Below are 16,771 nucleotides of genomic sequence, written 5' to 3' on the forward strand. Positions count from 1 at the left end.
TGGCAAAGCCAAATATCCTTTCAAGAAAAACCAGAAACAAACTCTCATTTTTGGCTCCTGGAGATAGCCGCTAAGTGCAAGCATGCATTTGCCACTATACAGCAGCACTTACACCAAGGGACTACCAAGATGTGACACCTACTTTCAGAAGCAGCTCTTCAGCTTTTGTATCCTCTTATGGGGGACAAACTACTTTGTATATTGGATGATAATAATTTTGAACCCCTATTCAATACAATGATTACTTCATGGTTCTATTTTTCTGAATCTCCCCACCCTCTACCAGCTTTTTTAGGAAGAAGCTTGCCATATGCTGTCAGGCATGTTTTGAAACAGGCCTGTTTAATCATGAGGTAAATATTCTGTATTATTGTAGTTTTAGAGCTAGGATAATTTTATTTAAAAAGGCAAGATAAATGTCACCTAAATACGCTTAGATGAGATCTGAAAAATCAGCTTGATGCAGTTACCTTTTTATTAAGCTAAAATGGTATTATAGCAAAAAGAAACAGGAACAGTCTTCCTAAAGATGAGGTGTATTTTAGATTTACTTTTTCCCCATACAGAAACATGTAATGAGCAAGTAGACATGGAAATATTTAAATAGGATTTGTACTTTCAGTCCTCTGTTGTGAGGGCAAGGTGTACTGTGTACATTGTTAGGTGAACAACTAGATTATGGAATCTGTGGCAGAGAGCATTAGCTGAGCAGCTTTCCTCTTTAAGAACAGTTTTTTTCTTCCAATAAGTTGAGATAACAGTGTAAGACTTGAGTCTTGAGTCTGTCCCCGCTTTGTCACTGACTTCCCTTACATGATCTTGTCTAAATTGCTCAATCTCCAAATCTAAAAATTGAGTAATTCTCAAATTAGAGTAAGAACATAATATTTGAAAGCACTGCTTACCAATATAAAAGCAGCAAGGAGCAAAGGTAGGTTTATTAAATTTGACTTCGTTATAAAAACAAACAAGGTATGTATTACTTGATCATGCTATAACATAATAAAGAATTTTCTTTAACAATTTCTTTCACTAATTCTGAAGGACTCTTCCCAAAAGAACAAGGTACTACTGTAACATTTAACATTGAAAAGCTGTTAGAATGACTTTTGAGTGAAATATTTAGGATTATGAGGAGACTGCAACTGAGATCTTCCTTTTTTCTTTCATCATACAAATAAAATGAATGTCAACTAAATTAAAGGAAATAAAAGAAAATGTCATACACTGTGTGCAGTCAGCCTTAAAGAGGTTAGAGAGTCAGATACTGCAGCTAGAATTCTTAAAAAGCATTGAATAATTTCATGGTTACTAACACTGGTTCTTACGCCTACTAAGATAAGGATAATGAAATCTTACTCTTCAGGATGTAAATAGATCATTTGCAAAGGTCAGAAGGGAATGTTTTCTTCTACATAGTAGGCAGAAAATGTGCATATACCTTTTTTTATTTGCCTTTAAAATTGGGAGATATTAGCTAAGCAAGATGATAACATATAGAAGGTTCTAGTTTACTTTAAAGCTGGCTACAAATATGAAATCTTTGAGACTATTTCTTGCTTTACTCCCCCTACATCTATCATAAATTCTATAAGAGTTTGATGGTTACTCAAATGTTCCACTTAGAATTGCAAATAAGTAATTAAGAATGACAAGTGTTTATCTGAGAAACATAAAAACCCTGAACAAAGATTAAAAATAAAAAGAGAAGTTACAGAGAGTACTGTCAACAGTTTATTGTCATATTTGAAGTTCTCAGTCACCGGTAATTAATTTACTTATGAAAATACTTCAAATTTAATTTAAATAGCAACTCTAGCTATTTGCCCTGATGTAAAACTATTGTGAACAGTTTTCTACTTGTTCCACAAAGATTTGAAAATACCATTCCATCTTCAAGAGGAAAATGGGATTTATTTCTTGTACTAAGATTGTTCTTTTGGAAGTCTCTGCAAGCAAGATGGAAAAAGTGGCTGTTGCTTCACAGTTTGTTTCACTTCATCAGTAGAACTGTTACTATAAACAAGAATTAAAAAAACTTCTTCTGTCCATGCTGTACTTTATTACTTTTTAATACTACTTCTAAGACTATTCAACACTATGTCTTTTGCCTCATGCTTCTTTTTTCAAAAAAGTTATTTGGAAGCACCCACATATCATGGGCTATGGTACTGGTATAGGTGTTGGTGTTTATACTTTTGTTTTAAATCATAAGTCACTAAGTTTATTGCTTCAAAAACCTTGGGCAGAGTAAAAAAACCTCAACATTTTAAGACATGGTTTTCAGTGGTTTCAGCCTGTCAAGAGACCAAATTTTTAAGAAATAGCTAATTATGTCGGGCAGCCAAACCTTAGAAAATTTTACAAAGTTTGATATTCAGAAATCATTCTGAACATCTCTGAATCAATCTCCTTATTTTTGAAGTCTGGCATATAAAATTTGAAGCAATACATATCATTAACCTTTTGAAAGTCTTGTCTGAAAAACAGAATGATGTGTTGTCTGACACATAAAGTACTTGTTCTTCTATATCTGAATTAAGGCATTTCCCTTGTTTCTGTTATACTGATATAAACTTCCTGAAAGCTTAAGAGTAGCCCACTCTGCCCTGGGTTAAATTGTAATGTCCTCAACAGCTTATTTCAGGCAGCATAAGTGCTTAAATGGAGCCAATTTAACTTTATGAAGGGAAGATGACTGCATTTACGTGTAGGAGCAATGCTTTCTATTTTTTCTGTCCTGGTTTCAGCTGGGATAGAGTTAATTTTCCTCTCAGTAGCTGGTACAGTTTTGGATTTAGTGTGAGAATTATGTTGATAACACACTGATGTTTTAGTTGTTGCTAAGTAGGGCTTATCCCAAGTTAAGGATTTTTTGGTTTCCCATGCTCTGCCAGCAAGCAGGTGCACAAGAAGCTGGGAGGGAGCATGGGCAGGACAGTTGACCCCAACTAGCCAAAGGGCTATTCCAGAGCATAGGGCGTCATGCTCAGTATATAAACTGGGGGGAGGTGGCTGGGAGGGGCAGATCACTGCTCAGGCATCGGTCAGCAGGTGGTGAGCAACTGCATTGTGCATCACTTGTCTTTTCTTGGGTTTTATTTTTATTTTATTATATTCCTTTTCATCACTATTATTATTATAGTATTTTATTATTTGTTAGTATTACATTTTATTTTACATTAGTTATTAAATCGTTCTTATCTCAACCCACGAGTTTTACTCCCTGCCCCCCCCCCCCCCCGATTCTCCTCCCCACCCTCCTGGGAGCGGAGGGAGGGACGGAGTGGCTAGTTGCTCTCTGGGGTTAAACCATGGCAGTTTCTTTAAACAGAACTGATAATGTGTGATACTGGATTTATGAACAGCCTAGTTGAACCTGCATAGATTCACAACAAGGAATTTGTTCAGTCAGTTTAAATAAGCTTATTTTGTGGAATAATAGAGCAGAACACACAAGATCACTACACAGGAGTTGAAAGACTAATGGAAACTCCGATTTCAAACTTGTGGTCTCCTGAAGCGCCATTCTTTTAATTTTTATTACGCTTTTCTTGACAAAATATCATTTGCAATTAAGTAGTCCATTAAAGCCATTCAGATTAATTCAAAACACAGTAATAATATTTAGGCTTTCAAAAGTTCCCCAAACTCAATATATTAGACGACTGAATAGCTAAATGTATTTTCATAAATAAAAACGTTATGTCATTATTTCTTCCAGTTGCTATATTTTCCTCTAAATTACAAAATGATGCATTTATCAGAAGCTTTAATATATTCACCAAAATAGTAACTGAAAATAATTGTGAAGTATGAATCCACTTGTCAACCCCCCCCCCCAATCTGTTAGATTTAGAAAATATAACAAGGAGTTGCTTTGTTTTAGACATACATTCTTTGTACCTGTTGACAATGGAGGCAGCTTTTCTGGTAAAAACCCAGTTCATTGTGTAAAACATAGTGTATGAGTTTTAGCCTCTAGTCTCAGACTTGCATCTAAATTCTTCTGTACCATCATCTACCTTACTGTTGAGGTCAACACATGAATGACTGCCTTTTTTTTATAGAAGAGATACACATACGCATCCTAGAAAAACTGAAAATTATTCCAAAAAACTACACTCAGAAGTTGCATGAATTGCTGCATAGCTGTGAACAACATGTGTGCAACAGCTGGAATAAGACAAAGCCACTTCAAGAGTTAGGTAAAAATCACAGTGAACGTGCGTCACTTAAGCTGCATAGTTGAAACACTACAGTGATATTTACTTTACAGCAATTATCAGTATTGTGCTACATTGTACACCAAAGTGTTTCCCCATCTTTTGAAGCTGGCAGCTCCTTATTTTATTTGAAAATATGCCAGAACCACTCACTGCAAAAGAAAGAGAAAAAATAACTGATAGTTATGGAATACCTGTGTAATATGCATAAGAATTTACAAAGCAGCTTTCGGAAAAAAACCAAAAAAAACAACAACTCCAAATCTGAAAGCTTTTTAGAAAGTTGGAGAATTTGATTTCCTTGGCTTTAGTTGAAAGCTTTACTTCAGTTCCTTTATTGCTGCCTTTGGAGTTGTAGGTCACTGGTTGGAAAAAAAAAATTGCAGTGGAGAAAGAGCTCTTTTTCTACTTAAAATTATGCGATGGTAACTTCAGCTTTCTAAGGGCTCAGGATGTCTCCCTTTTCTGACTTAGCTGTTTGCTTCTTTTCATTAGTCCAAACAATAGGAAACTCTAGATTAATGCACTACACAACTTCACCTCTCAACTTTTTCTGCAATACCTTTTTCTGGAGTTCCAGAAATAACTGGGGAAAGTGGATTGAAAGTGCACACTTGCAACTTTGATACCTATTACTTGCAGTGCTGCTAACACTTGTGATACCTCTTCTGAAAGCCTGAACTCCAAATCTGACGCATTTATATAAGCATATGTGTCTTCATTAAGAATAACTTTACATCGTAAAATTATAGAAGTAAAACTAGAAATTCTTTAAAGAGACCCAACCAACCAATGAAATTATCATAGTCCTGATATTCCAACCCTTTGCACAAGGGAAAGTTGTCTAATTTGTAATGCCTAAATATGTGAAGTTTGGTAATATTGCATGCAGTATTACAAGTTCAAGTAAGTTTTCTAAACAAAAAAGAGAGTTATATAGAAAAACATACTAGCAGGGTATTCCCACATATAGCAACCAGAAAATCCCTTGTAACAGAATCCAGCTATTCAATTATTAAATTATTCCAGCTTGTTCCATGAATACACTCTTCTTTCTACGTAGTGGAGTTCTACATAATGAATCCTGCAATGTCAAATGGCTATTGACATTAAGCTTATTTTCCTTTTGTCTGGTACATATTGCAATGTTTATGTTTAAATTCATTACTATAATAGCTGCTAGACATTTGTGTTCACCTCACAATCCAATTTAGTTAAACAGCATGAGAACTCAATGCAACAACAGGGAAGAGTAAGCAGATTTCAGAAAACCAGAAGGGCACGACTTAACAGCCTGTGAAAGGTCATTCTGCCATGGAAGGTTTAAAACAAAACAAAACAAAACCAGCAAAATGAAAGAGCTCTGAAATGCGAATTGCAAAGGCTATCAGTCCACACAGCTTCAGTCACACAGATGCTTAAACAAATTATGATTTGATCCATATGAGCAATTCAATGAATCTACTCATATAATAATATTATGCCTGTGTATAGATATTGATCTTTGAGTAAACCTTAAACATTTATTGTTCTGTTATTCCTGGTCCACAAGATTAGTATTTTTGGTAGGCACAAACTGCAACTTTGACCCTATTTGTTTCAAACTCTAAGTCTACTGACATATTTTTACTTTAAGAGAGAAAATTAAGGCATCCATAGAACAGGCTGAAATATGGAAGATATTCTCCCATTTTAAGTGGAAGTGAAAACATGAAACAATACATCAACCTGAAGCTCTAGCCAGGTTGGGCCTGGCTTGCACAATCACAAGGGTTCATCTGGTACATACAAGACGTGGTACATCAAAAAAGATAAAAAAAAAATCTGGGGTGTGCCACACACTGTACAGAATAACAAGCCCTCCCTCCCCCATAGGTGTCCTTATCACAAAAATGGCAAGAGGGAGCTGCAAGTGTTTTTGCCTCAGCTGTCTGGCTGGTCAACACACTAAGGAGTCAGCCAGTACTGCTGCATTTATGGCAATGCATAGCTACCAGTCTTATCCTTCTGTCTGCAGACAGGCAGACTTCAAGGCCAGAAATTCCTACAAAGGAGAGAAAGAAAAGGTATCTGAGGGTTCAGATGTTACACAGAAGAGGGAGAAAGCAAGCAGGAAGACAGAGAAATTGGGTTATAGGTGAAAGGGGAAGGGCTATCAGAAGGAAAAACAGAGTAAAAAGATGCTGATGGCTAAAGGCAGCCTGATGTTCATAGTATGAAGTCTCTACAGGACTACACAGTCATTTGACTTGTTCAGCCCTTGACCAGGCAACATTGCAATAACAAATTTAAAATGCCTGTCTTGTGCTGGTGCTACAATATGAAACTGTCCTTGTGCAGTTTCTGACAACATTTCAGTAAATTAACAGCTGCTCCATATTAAATTTAAAGTATCTGATCATATTTATGTTGTTCTGGGTCCACAAGGACATTAGTTCTAAGAAAATCAGTTTGTGTTATTGGTAATAAACAAACCCAAACATATCAAGTAGGTAGCCTTCTCACAAAAACACAAAGGATCATTACTGGGACCTACTTCAGCTTGCAAAAATGACATGCCTGCATTTTAGCCAAGGTCGGAACTGTTAAATAGAGCCATATAGTTGTAATCTGCAGTAATCTAACTGGCACCAGTCACTAAGCAAAATTCTATTCAAAACCAAAGAGATTTAGTAGGGCTACTATTTCATTATCAACAATGATTTTTCTAGGATGCTGAAGTTTAAACAAAAAACAACAACAAAAACCCAACAAAGCCCAGCAGCTTGCATTTCATTAGCTTTACTAATTCACCTCATGTATCCTCCCCGCACCCCAAGAACAGTTTTGATTTACTCTGTGCTGAACTTTAGATATAATACCCTAGTTATTATACTCTTAATTTATGCTATGCATTGTTGCTTACAGTATGCAACTGAAAAACACCATGTCAGAATAATACCAGAAATTTCTTAGAAGCCAATAAAAGCCTGGAGATGCAGATATAGAGCTGAAAATCCAGGCTGACACTCATACTTAACTATGGGTTCTCCTTAAAAATAACATATGCAAAAGAAACGGGGAGTGGAAAAGGCAGATCACAGGGAACAGATGAGAAAGCATGATTTAAGTTTGAGTTTGCGTACTTCTCCCAGATTTACACCTGGACCTGATCTGATCTCAAGCATAAAATTCCTTAAATATTTGAAGAAGCTGTTGCAATTAAATTTCCTCTCAGAGACAGAAGGTCTGTGGAGATATTAACTGCAGATGTAAGACCCAGTACTTCTCCACTCTAATGCTCATTTTGGCAATTGCTATTCCTTGTAGCTAATTTAGCAGTATTTCTTGTTGGAAGATTACAAGTGAATTGAGCAATGTGAAAGTAAAAGCACAGAATATGCACTAATTATTATTCTGCTATCTTTTAACAACATACTGGAATGTTAATAGGAGAGAGAATAATTCTAACAATGTTTAAAAAAAACCCCCTTGTAATTATGCAAATTTCTTGTAGTTAAGCCTTGGCAGATCAAAGAACCTTAAAATGAATTAGATAAGGACAGCCGTATGCGCCTTTTTATTTTACTCTTTGCATGAATATTGCATACATGAAAGATACCATAATTCAGAACTAAAGACCTGCAGAATTAGGAAGATCAGAAGCAGAATAGTGGACATTTCTTTGAGTACTATATGATTTGCTTTAGCCCAGGGCTGGAAGGATAACTTAAGGTAACTTAAGGAAGGATATCCAGGTGACTGGATAGTTTGGTTTCAGTGGTCCAGCCAATAACCATTATCCTGCTAAGACCAGTGGTAAAGACAACAAATAGCATCAGCTGACTTGGGGGGCAGGGGGGAGAAATGGTGAGCATCGTTTTTATTAGAAAAAGAACTATGTTGTTACTCACGTTACTTCTTGGGAAAGAGATGAATTATTTTAAAAATATGATTACAAAATATCAGATTATCTCATTATTGCTTTCATATAATTAAAAGCTTCAGATATGGATTGTTCCGTAATATTATATAAGGCATGCAAATAAGTTGATGAAAATTATTTTTAAAATGGTATATTGATGCCATACTTTTAAAAGCTTAATGTGAAAAAGATGTTTTGTAGGTTTATATGTGGCCCAAAAATGCCATGTGGGTTTGGTAGCGCCCACCAGTACACATATATAGAAGTGTTGCTTGAGGTATTTCTTGACAGTCAAATAGAATACAATTCTGATGTAACAGACTGTTTTTCAAGATAATAACCTGTAGGCCAGTAATTCTAGTTAGAACATTTACCTTATTTTACCAGTAGGACTTGTAAAAGAAGAAAGTTTAGCTACAAACTTAATATAATAGCTTCAGAAAACATGACTTAGAAAGGTTCTTGCAGGAATTATACAGACTCAAAAAAATCTATTAACATATTACAGTTGAGAAACTGATCAAAGACAGTATTAGAAAATTCCATGTAGCAATACTGCTAGGGTCATAATGCACTTGGAATTCATTACTGTTATTTCATAATGCCAAAACAGAAAAGGAATTCATCCTGATTGGACTCTGTTAGGTTTTTATTATTGTAAATACAGTAGCAGTGAAGATGAATGGTACTATAGCAGTATTAAATCATATTTGATAGCTGTTTCTTACAGTAAATTGCAAAAACATTGCATTTCTAAAAGCACTGCCCCCCCCTAAAAAAACCCAAAACCACAAACAACCAAACCCTAAAGATAATGTTTAAGAAAAATGTATTTGTTTTTGTTCTTGGAAGAGACAACCAGAAAAAAAAAATTAAGAAAACGATACATGAAATAGCTTAAAATTTGGACTTAGCTTTATTCCCCACAGATATAAGGAATTTGTAAGCTATGTGCATTTTTCCATGACACAGAAGTCTGTAGTTGGAAGAACATCTTTATTTTGCCACTAGGTTATTTTATAAGCTTGCTTAAGTAGTAAATGCCAAAGGGTCAAACATACACAAAACCACCCCATCTAAACTTGTATTTTCTCAAAGTGGGGTTTAGAATCAGTTTATACTGCTGTGAATTAACCTTTTAATAGATATTCTGCACTCAAGATCCCACAAATCCATTATGTTGTTATCTTCTGATTAAAATTATGTCAATTTATAAAAATAAAATTTACTTTAAAAAGCAGCATGTAATACATCAGATATGCCAAGTTTCAGTCCTCTACAGTTACTATTTATGACATCCCAAATATAAAATATTTTTAAGAATCTAATAATATAGATTCTGCTAGCTGTTAGACATGATTTTTTAAGTGCATTGTATGAGTTCACTTAGAACATCAGATTTCTGAGATTGTGTTCATTACAAATAAGTTGCAAGAGTTAAAGACTTCCCTGACTACATGAACAATTAATCTAAATGAGTATAAGTAGATCTAAGCAAAGGTTATGTTGTTTTGATTTATAGCCATTTTATAGCACTTCCCTAAGGAAGAAAAAAGGGTTGGTTTCATGGTTTTACTAATGTGTTTCTTTTCTTAGGCAAAACCCATCTTTTTTGTTACTTAGGCAAACAGTTATGCATCAGTACTCCTGATTCTCCGATAAGAAGATTGTGCGTAGGTATCTATTCACAAGTCACAGGGCCAAAGAACTATGAATCTGTGTTTTCATTAAGTTAGCTAATATTCATACAGGTGCACCAAATTTAGGCAGGCCTGCATTAAGTCCCAGTGAGCCTGAAGGAATAAATACATTACACTACTTTAAACCCACCTATTTCTTCATTTAGATGCATGTTCACCCAATGAATGCACTCAACTAACTTTTAGTGGCAGGCTGGAAAGAAATTTTGTAATATAGAAATTATAGTAATTTCCAGTAACTCTGACAGCAGCTCTCAGGAAGAAGCTTTATCAATAGGTCCATATTCCGAGAAGACAGGCCCAAAGAACACAGGGGCAGTGATGAACTGCAAGTAGCTTAGTTAACAGCATAGGGAGGGATTAGTGAACTCCAATCTTTATTACATAAATTTGTAAAAGTAAAAGAGTTTTTACTCTTTTCTAAGATAGGAAGTGCATTCCAAACTGTTTATACTTCTGTTGTTTTGAAAAACAAGTACTCATATGTCTTTTAAAAAAAGGAATAGGTACAACAAAATTGCTTGTATTTTAACAGTGTATGTCTTAGTGGTATCCTATCAGAAACTCAACTCTAAAGCCAATATGCAACATGGAAGCAAAAAGAGGACAAAACCCCAAGATATCTGGTCATCAAGAAGAACAGAACAGAAAAGGCACTCCAATGTGGATTTAAGAAATATGGGTAACACAGTAGGAATCTCTAGAAATCTGTCCTGAGGCAAAATACCTTCAAAAACAGGATAGAAGCTGTGAAACTAAGGACGTCTGTATTTGTATGAATATGAATCCCGCATGTCTCTGCAAGAAGCCCTACTTCCTGCATAGAACCTGCAACATCTTTTAGCCTCATCTATTTCCCCATAAACCCTCCACAGCACACTAAACTTTTTTCTGCTATGCTTCATCGTTACTGCTTGGGCAAGAACATTTCAGGCTATGGCTAATTGCAGCTGCACGCATGCTGACCATATGGCCAGCCTAAGGACAAAACCAGACCAAATAATTGTTGATCTGTAACTAAAGTCTTTTCCTCATATGGAATTCTGTCTTCTACTGAACTACTGATTTTTACAGAACTGGTAAGAGTTTTATTTGAGGCATGTATGCTCCAGTTAAAATTGGCTTAAGTAAGCTAGTGGATTCAAAAGTTATTAGGGACCACAACTAACCAAAAAGACAGCATACTGAAGTAGGTTTCCCATCCACAGTAATCCAAGGCTTTTGAGGGATAAGGAGTAAGATCCTGTGTAGGCCTTTACCAGTATTTTCTGATATGGTTAACAAGATAGGCTGTACTGTGACTTGGCTCTGACAAAGCTTGCAAGCCTTCATCTTGGTAATTGGCAATAATGAGATCTGCCAGTTGTTACCCAACCAGAACTGGCTGCCTAAGGGCATGGGTTGGATAGTCTAACAGAGTGTAACTAAAAATCTCTAAACTCATCATGGGGTTTTAAGTGTTTCTAACTAAATATGTAAGCTCTTTTTAAATTTAGCTTATGAAGAAAACCTTCAGAGCAATGAAGCTGAGTATACAACTAACAGGATGATTAGTTTGTTAAAATGAGTTTGTGCAACAATTAGAAAGAATACTCTGCATTTTCATGTTAGCATTAATTATTAGTTTAATTAAAATGTAGACTAATACTTTCAAAGCTTTCAAACCCGTATCTAAGCATGTACGAATACAGAAGTGCTACAGAATACCAGGATACATTTATTGCAGCTATCTGGCTCATATTTCAGGACATCTTTCCCTATTTTTTTAGGGTGGAATTGACAGTCCTGAGCACAGTATTCAAGGTGAGAGCATTATCACTGATCTAGGACCTTAACATGTCAGCATTTTTCCCCCTTTAAATTAGTGTTATACTATGGGAAACTTTTTTTTTTTTAAATCTGAGTTTAATTTGAAATAAAACTTGAGTGACAGATGCAGATGACTGCCACCATTGGGATGGAGTCAGAATGGCTCAACTTATAGACTTGCATACTCTGATCATGTTTTGACTTGTGAGTTTGGATTTTCTGCCTAAGCAAAAAGTGAGTCCATTATGGTCATAAGATTAACAGTCATAAGTTAGACTAATAGACCACTTAGTACAGTCACCTGTGTCTTGTAGGAGCCACTAGTACAGGATATTCTAACATGAGGCACTGCTTGGACTGTGGCCTAATGGATTCTTCTTTTTTTGTCTACTTTGTTTTTGGACTCATGTAAACTGTGGCATCTGGAACATCTCATGCAATTAAACCTCTAGTTAAGCTACAAGTTGCATGAAGCACTGCTTTTTTCTATTTATTTTGACCCTGTTACCTAATGATCCTTTGACAACTTGTAGTTCTTGCATTATGTGAAAGGATGCTGCCATTCCCTCTCTATCTTTCTCATGATTTTATAGATGCCTGTTAGCCTGCCAGATGTAGTGAACAACTCCAGAAAAATACATCCTGTTTTTACTGAATATTATGTTGATCCTTCTTCATGCAGCTACAAGATTCTATTCAGGTATTTCAAAGCCACTGTTGTTTCCTAATATATAATTGCTAAGGAAATGGTAGAAAAAGTAAATCATTAGAAGCTTATGCTGTTTCACAAACTGATGATATTGTACCCAATGATTTTTCAGACTGGGCAAGATATAGCCAACTGTTCAAACACAATTTGCATGGGACAGAAGAAAAGAAAAAAGAGTGCAGCTACAATGTTTGTAATAAATACGCAATCTGTAAAGAAAGAAGAGAAAGGTAGGGGGTTTTGGCCTTGTAAACTGAAGACACTATTCAAAACCAGTCCCACTTCCTTTCCAACTTGTTAGGTTGCTGAGAAGTATATACAGACAGACCATGCCATGTGTATTCTCATTGTGGGGTTATCTTACCTGACCCATTTTTCAGGTATCCATTTGCATCTACAGTAGTGTACATGATGTAAGGACCAGGCTGATTAACACCAAAAGGCTACAAGAAGCGGGGGAAAAGCACACAAAATTTTAGGAACAGACAAAGCTATATTAATAAAACAGTAAACCAAAGAAAAATGTTTCTAGATTAATGATTTCCTTTTGGTACGGATAATTTAAAAATCTTGCAACTTTTTTGGTCATAGCATTATGTGGAAATTGATTTTCAAAATAAGGCTAATCAGTTGCCTAAGTGATGTTTAGCTTCTCATGAAGAAAACAATACTATTCAGTCCTCTGGCAAAAGGTTTAATGTTTCCTTGGAAGTTACAAGCAAAATAAAAACACAAAAATTCAAAGTTCTGAAAAAGCAGAACTCATTTGATATTGTCTGAGAGAATGCACTATCTTGATGATCTTTCTGAACTGAGAAATACTACACAAATTCAAAATTTTGTTATCATTATTTAGCGGTGTTTTATTTAATTCATGTAAGTGATTGAGTAGTTACTTGTTGAGTACCAATATCTATTTTAAGCAAATTCTCTTGAGGGAGAAAATGTACTTAAACATCAAAGTACAGTTATGGGGGAAAAAGTTAAATTAAAAAAAAAAAAAAAATTCAAAGGGACTTGTGGATTACCAAAGGATGAACTGTAATAAATGCACCTAAGAAGGGGGGAGAACAATTATCCGCTATGGTGGGGAAGGGAGAGGAGGGGGGACAACTGTAAGAACAGATTTTAAAGAAAATTTTCCTTTTTTTTTTTAGTGCTGAATTCAAGCTGATATTAGGGCACCAAATCCAGTAAAGATCTTTCAAATGAGTTGCAGAAAGAACACTAAAAGAAGAGATGATGACAAATTTCACACCATGCCTCAAAAAATTTTAAGTTCTAAACCATAAGAATAACTGATGAGAGATGGGATCAAAGCCTGAAAAATAATAATTGATTAGAATGAAGAGTAAGGAGATCGCAAAGGTGATGTTAATGCAGGTCTATGGAAGATGAGTAAATAAGTTGAAAATCTGATTTATTTATTTATTTTGTGCTAAGTAGCTGTATTCTGGCATGATGTACTTTATGTTACTTTCTGACAGAGAACTTCTATTGCGGTGGAGGCAATGATCTTGATAATGGTATGTTCACCAACATCTGTTGGGAAGATTTGCTTTTTAAACCCTCTCTTTAGTTTTGTAATTAAGCTAATAATACTATCAACTCCCCTTATTATTTTATATCAGAAATTAAACCCTATGTCTTAAAATATGCTTGAAGAAAAAGTTGGTCCCATTGAAGCAGTTTTTATATTTTCAAGTCAAAACTAAATTTCATATTTTTGCAGAGCTAAAGCGCTAATGCTAGCTTTGATTTCTCTAAGTTCTTTTAGGCCAACTTTCATGTGAACATTGCTAAAAAATTTGCTAATTGAAAGTTTGGTGGGTGAGTTTCAGGGTCTCTGGAGATGATTAAAATAATTGAAATAAATCAGCACATGTATATGTAGCTATCTGCAGAATCATGAGAACGAAGTATATTTCCTTCCCTTCTCTCCTTCATTGTACCCACGTACTGTATTTTAGTCCAGAAGTGGCTATATGGCTGTATCTGTCCCATAATCAGTTTTGCCTGGCCTTTCTGGCTGCCCAGAACAAGACTTGGCCCACTACACAGTTTGGGCATCCAGCTGTATTACACAAGTTTTTCTTATATCTGGTATATCCCAGCCCCTGTGATGCTGGGTAACAAAGCTCACTGCAGAATCAGTCAATTGATTTCATCTCTGAGCAGGCAGCTGGCAAAAGGTATAGGTCTCAAATATGCAGAACTTGGCCAGTCATAACTTGGATTATGCATTCTTCCAGTCAAAAACTGTCTTAATATGTGGAGAGGTTTTGGTATAATTAGACCTTACCTTATTTGAAGCTAAATAGTAATGCAAAGTTATAGTTACACTTACTGTTATTTTCCGCGGACAGTCATTAGAACAGAGGCCACTGAGAACTGCAAAAACAAGAAGTGAGCTTGTGGTGTTTATGTTAACAAGCCATCTTACAAGCACTACTTCTGAAATCTGTTAAAGTATAGTAATAGCGTCATGTATCCATTAAAACACAAAGAAAATATGTCTTCTATATGACTTACGTTAATGTATAAAAAAAATCCCTAATCTCTTGAAGCATACTTCTTTGCATAAATTAATCAGCTAGTCACTGTTTTATCATACCTCACTGGTTAACCAGCTTTAAAAGGAGATATTTGCCAGTTAAAAAGTTCCAAATTAAAACATTTTAAAAATAGTGGACTGTACATTTTATTCATTGTTCTTCATTTCTAACCATTTAAAAATATTGGCAGAGATTCAGCTTTATTGTTTTAACTGGTAAAAAGGTAGGTAAAGGCTTTTCCTTCTATACAAAGGATAGTTTTACAACTTGATTTAAAGCAATTCACAAAAGCTGTAACAAACAAAAATCCCATTACCTATATATTATATGAATTCAAAAGTATTATAAGCAGATGTGTATAATGCTACTTAATATCTAAAGCCTGTGACAGTTGTTCAATTGCTTGTTTAAAACTGTTAGTTTCAAAAATCAGTGAAATCAGAGAAATATCTGTTAAACAATTATAATCAACTAAATGACGGACAATGAAAGCCATCTGTTCTATAACCTAGAACATCCTGTCACATTGAGTATTAGAAAATCAGTACTAAAATGTCTTTAAAACAAACAACAAAAAACACACACACACAAAAATAATCTAAGGTGTCATCCTGATGCAAAGTTCAGACTTCAAACGACAACAGTTTGGTTGAACAGCAGCCCAGTAATGGCTATGAGCAGGGAAGAGGATACAGACCAGGCAGTATCGAAGTCAAGTAAAAGCATAACTTCTCCATGAATTACGGTATCTCGAAGCAAGCGTGGCAGACAGTGAAAATTAAGATTTGGACCAGATGTGAGGGCACATCATCCTAACCACCAGGAGTTTTTTAAAGCATTTTCTGTCTGCTTTAAGGCTCCATAGAATTTAGCATACAAAATGTTTGGGCACAGTGAAATACTAAAAAGGTGCATATAAAATGTTCATAATGTAATAGTCTGATTAGAAATTATTCCCTACTGGAGTCAGAAATGGCACTGTTCTAGTGAAGGAACATTTCTGATATTTTGTGTGCAAATATTAACAACTGTCATGATTCCCAAGTTATCGTTCTTTGCATGTGATATAAAAATGTTGAAATTTCCAAATACAGAATAATCTAATATTTTTATACAGTCCAAAAAAAATTATCTGGACAAGTAAGATGAAGGTGTGGCAAAGCAGAATTTGAAGACTGTATGTATCTACAAATAGACTTTTAAAGCTATAAGCTTATTTTATATGTTACACATAGGCGTGTATGTAAGTGGAACCAACTCTTCCCATTTTGATGCAAAACGTCACACTGCAATTTGCTGTTCAATTTCTTTACTGGAACAAATAATGTAACAAAGTACATTTGACATTAGTTATAATGAGCAAAACTGTTCTCACTGTCCATATGATGAATAAGCGAACACAATGCATTTATTGATATACTAACTCGCACAAAGCATGTTTTGTTAGAAATACTCTCCCCTATATCACAGTAAAATATTTTTAGACCACTCACTAATTCCCATTTCCTGGGGTTTCTATGCAAAAATACTCACACCCTAAAAGGGTGCTAAAAAAAGGCTTGGTCCAATTTTTAAGATAGAGTTACACAGAGGGAATCAAAAAGCATGTTGCAAATTACTCCTTTCTCCATTAATATATCACACAATTATAATTCTAATATGGATTTGTGAAGAGGATTTTCTGCATGCTTGTGTGAATTACACTACCCATATACAGTATTATTTAAAAGAAGGCTTCCACCAACATGACAAATCATTATGGGGTATTATAGTGAGAATAAAGCTCAGGCTAAGGAGAAAGCAATAAATGCATCAGCCCCCAGTAGTAGCTGTAGTTCTGTTTATCTTATGGCATGCAGAATGTATGT

At 35.1% G+C, this 16,771-nt stretch overlaps 1 protein-coding gene across 2 annotated transcripts in view; it reads right to left on the reverse strand.

Moving 5' to 3' along the window:
• The window catches only part of ITFG1 (integrin alpha FG-GAP repeat containing 1), a 94,900-nt gene that overhangs the window by 8,787 nt on the left and 69,342 nt on the right, over nt 1-16,771 (reverse strand). For both annotated transcript variants that reach the window (XR_008236542.1, XM_052796193.1), the window contains exons 13-14: nt 14,696-14,739; nt 12,713-12,791 (exon numbers count right to left, since the gene is read on the reverse strand). Coding sequence is in view for 1 of the 2 variants with exons in the window: in XM_052796193.1 (XP_052652153.1) it covers nt 12,713-12,791; nt 14,696-14,739 (123 nt within the window). In the remaining variant the exon portion in view is untranslated. The remainder of the gene's footprint in view (nt 1-12,712; nt 12,792-14,695; nt 14,740-16,771) is intronic.

The sequence above is a fragment of the Harpia harpyja genome, chromosome 9 (genome assembly GCF_026419915.1).
Source record: "Harpia harpyja isolate bHarHar1 chromosome 9, bHarHar1 primary haplotype, whole genome shotgun sequence".
Classification (NCBI taxonomy): Eukaryota; Metazoa; Chordata; class Aves; order Accipitriformes; family Accipitridae; genus Harpia; species Harpia harpyja.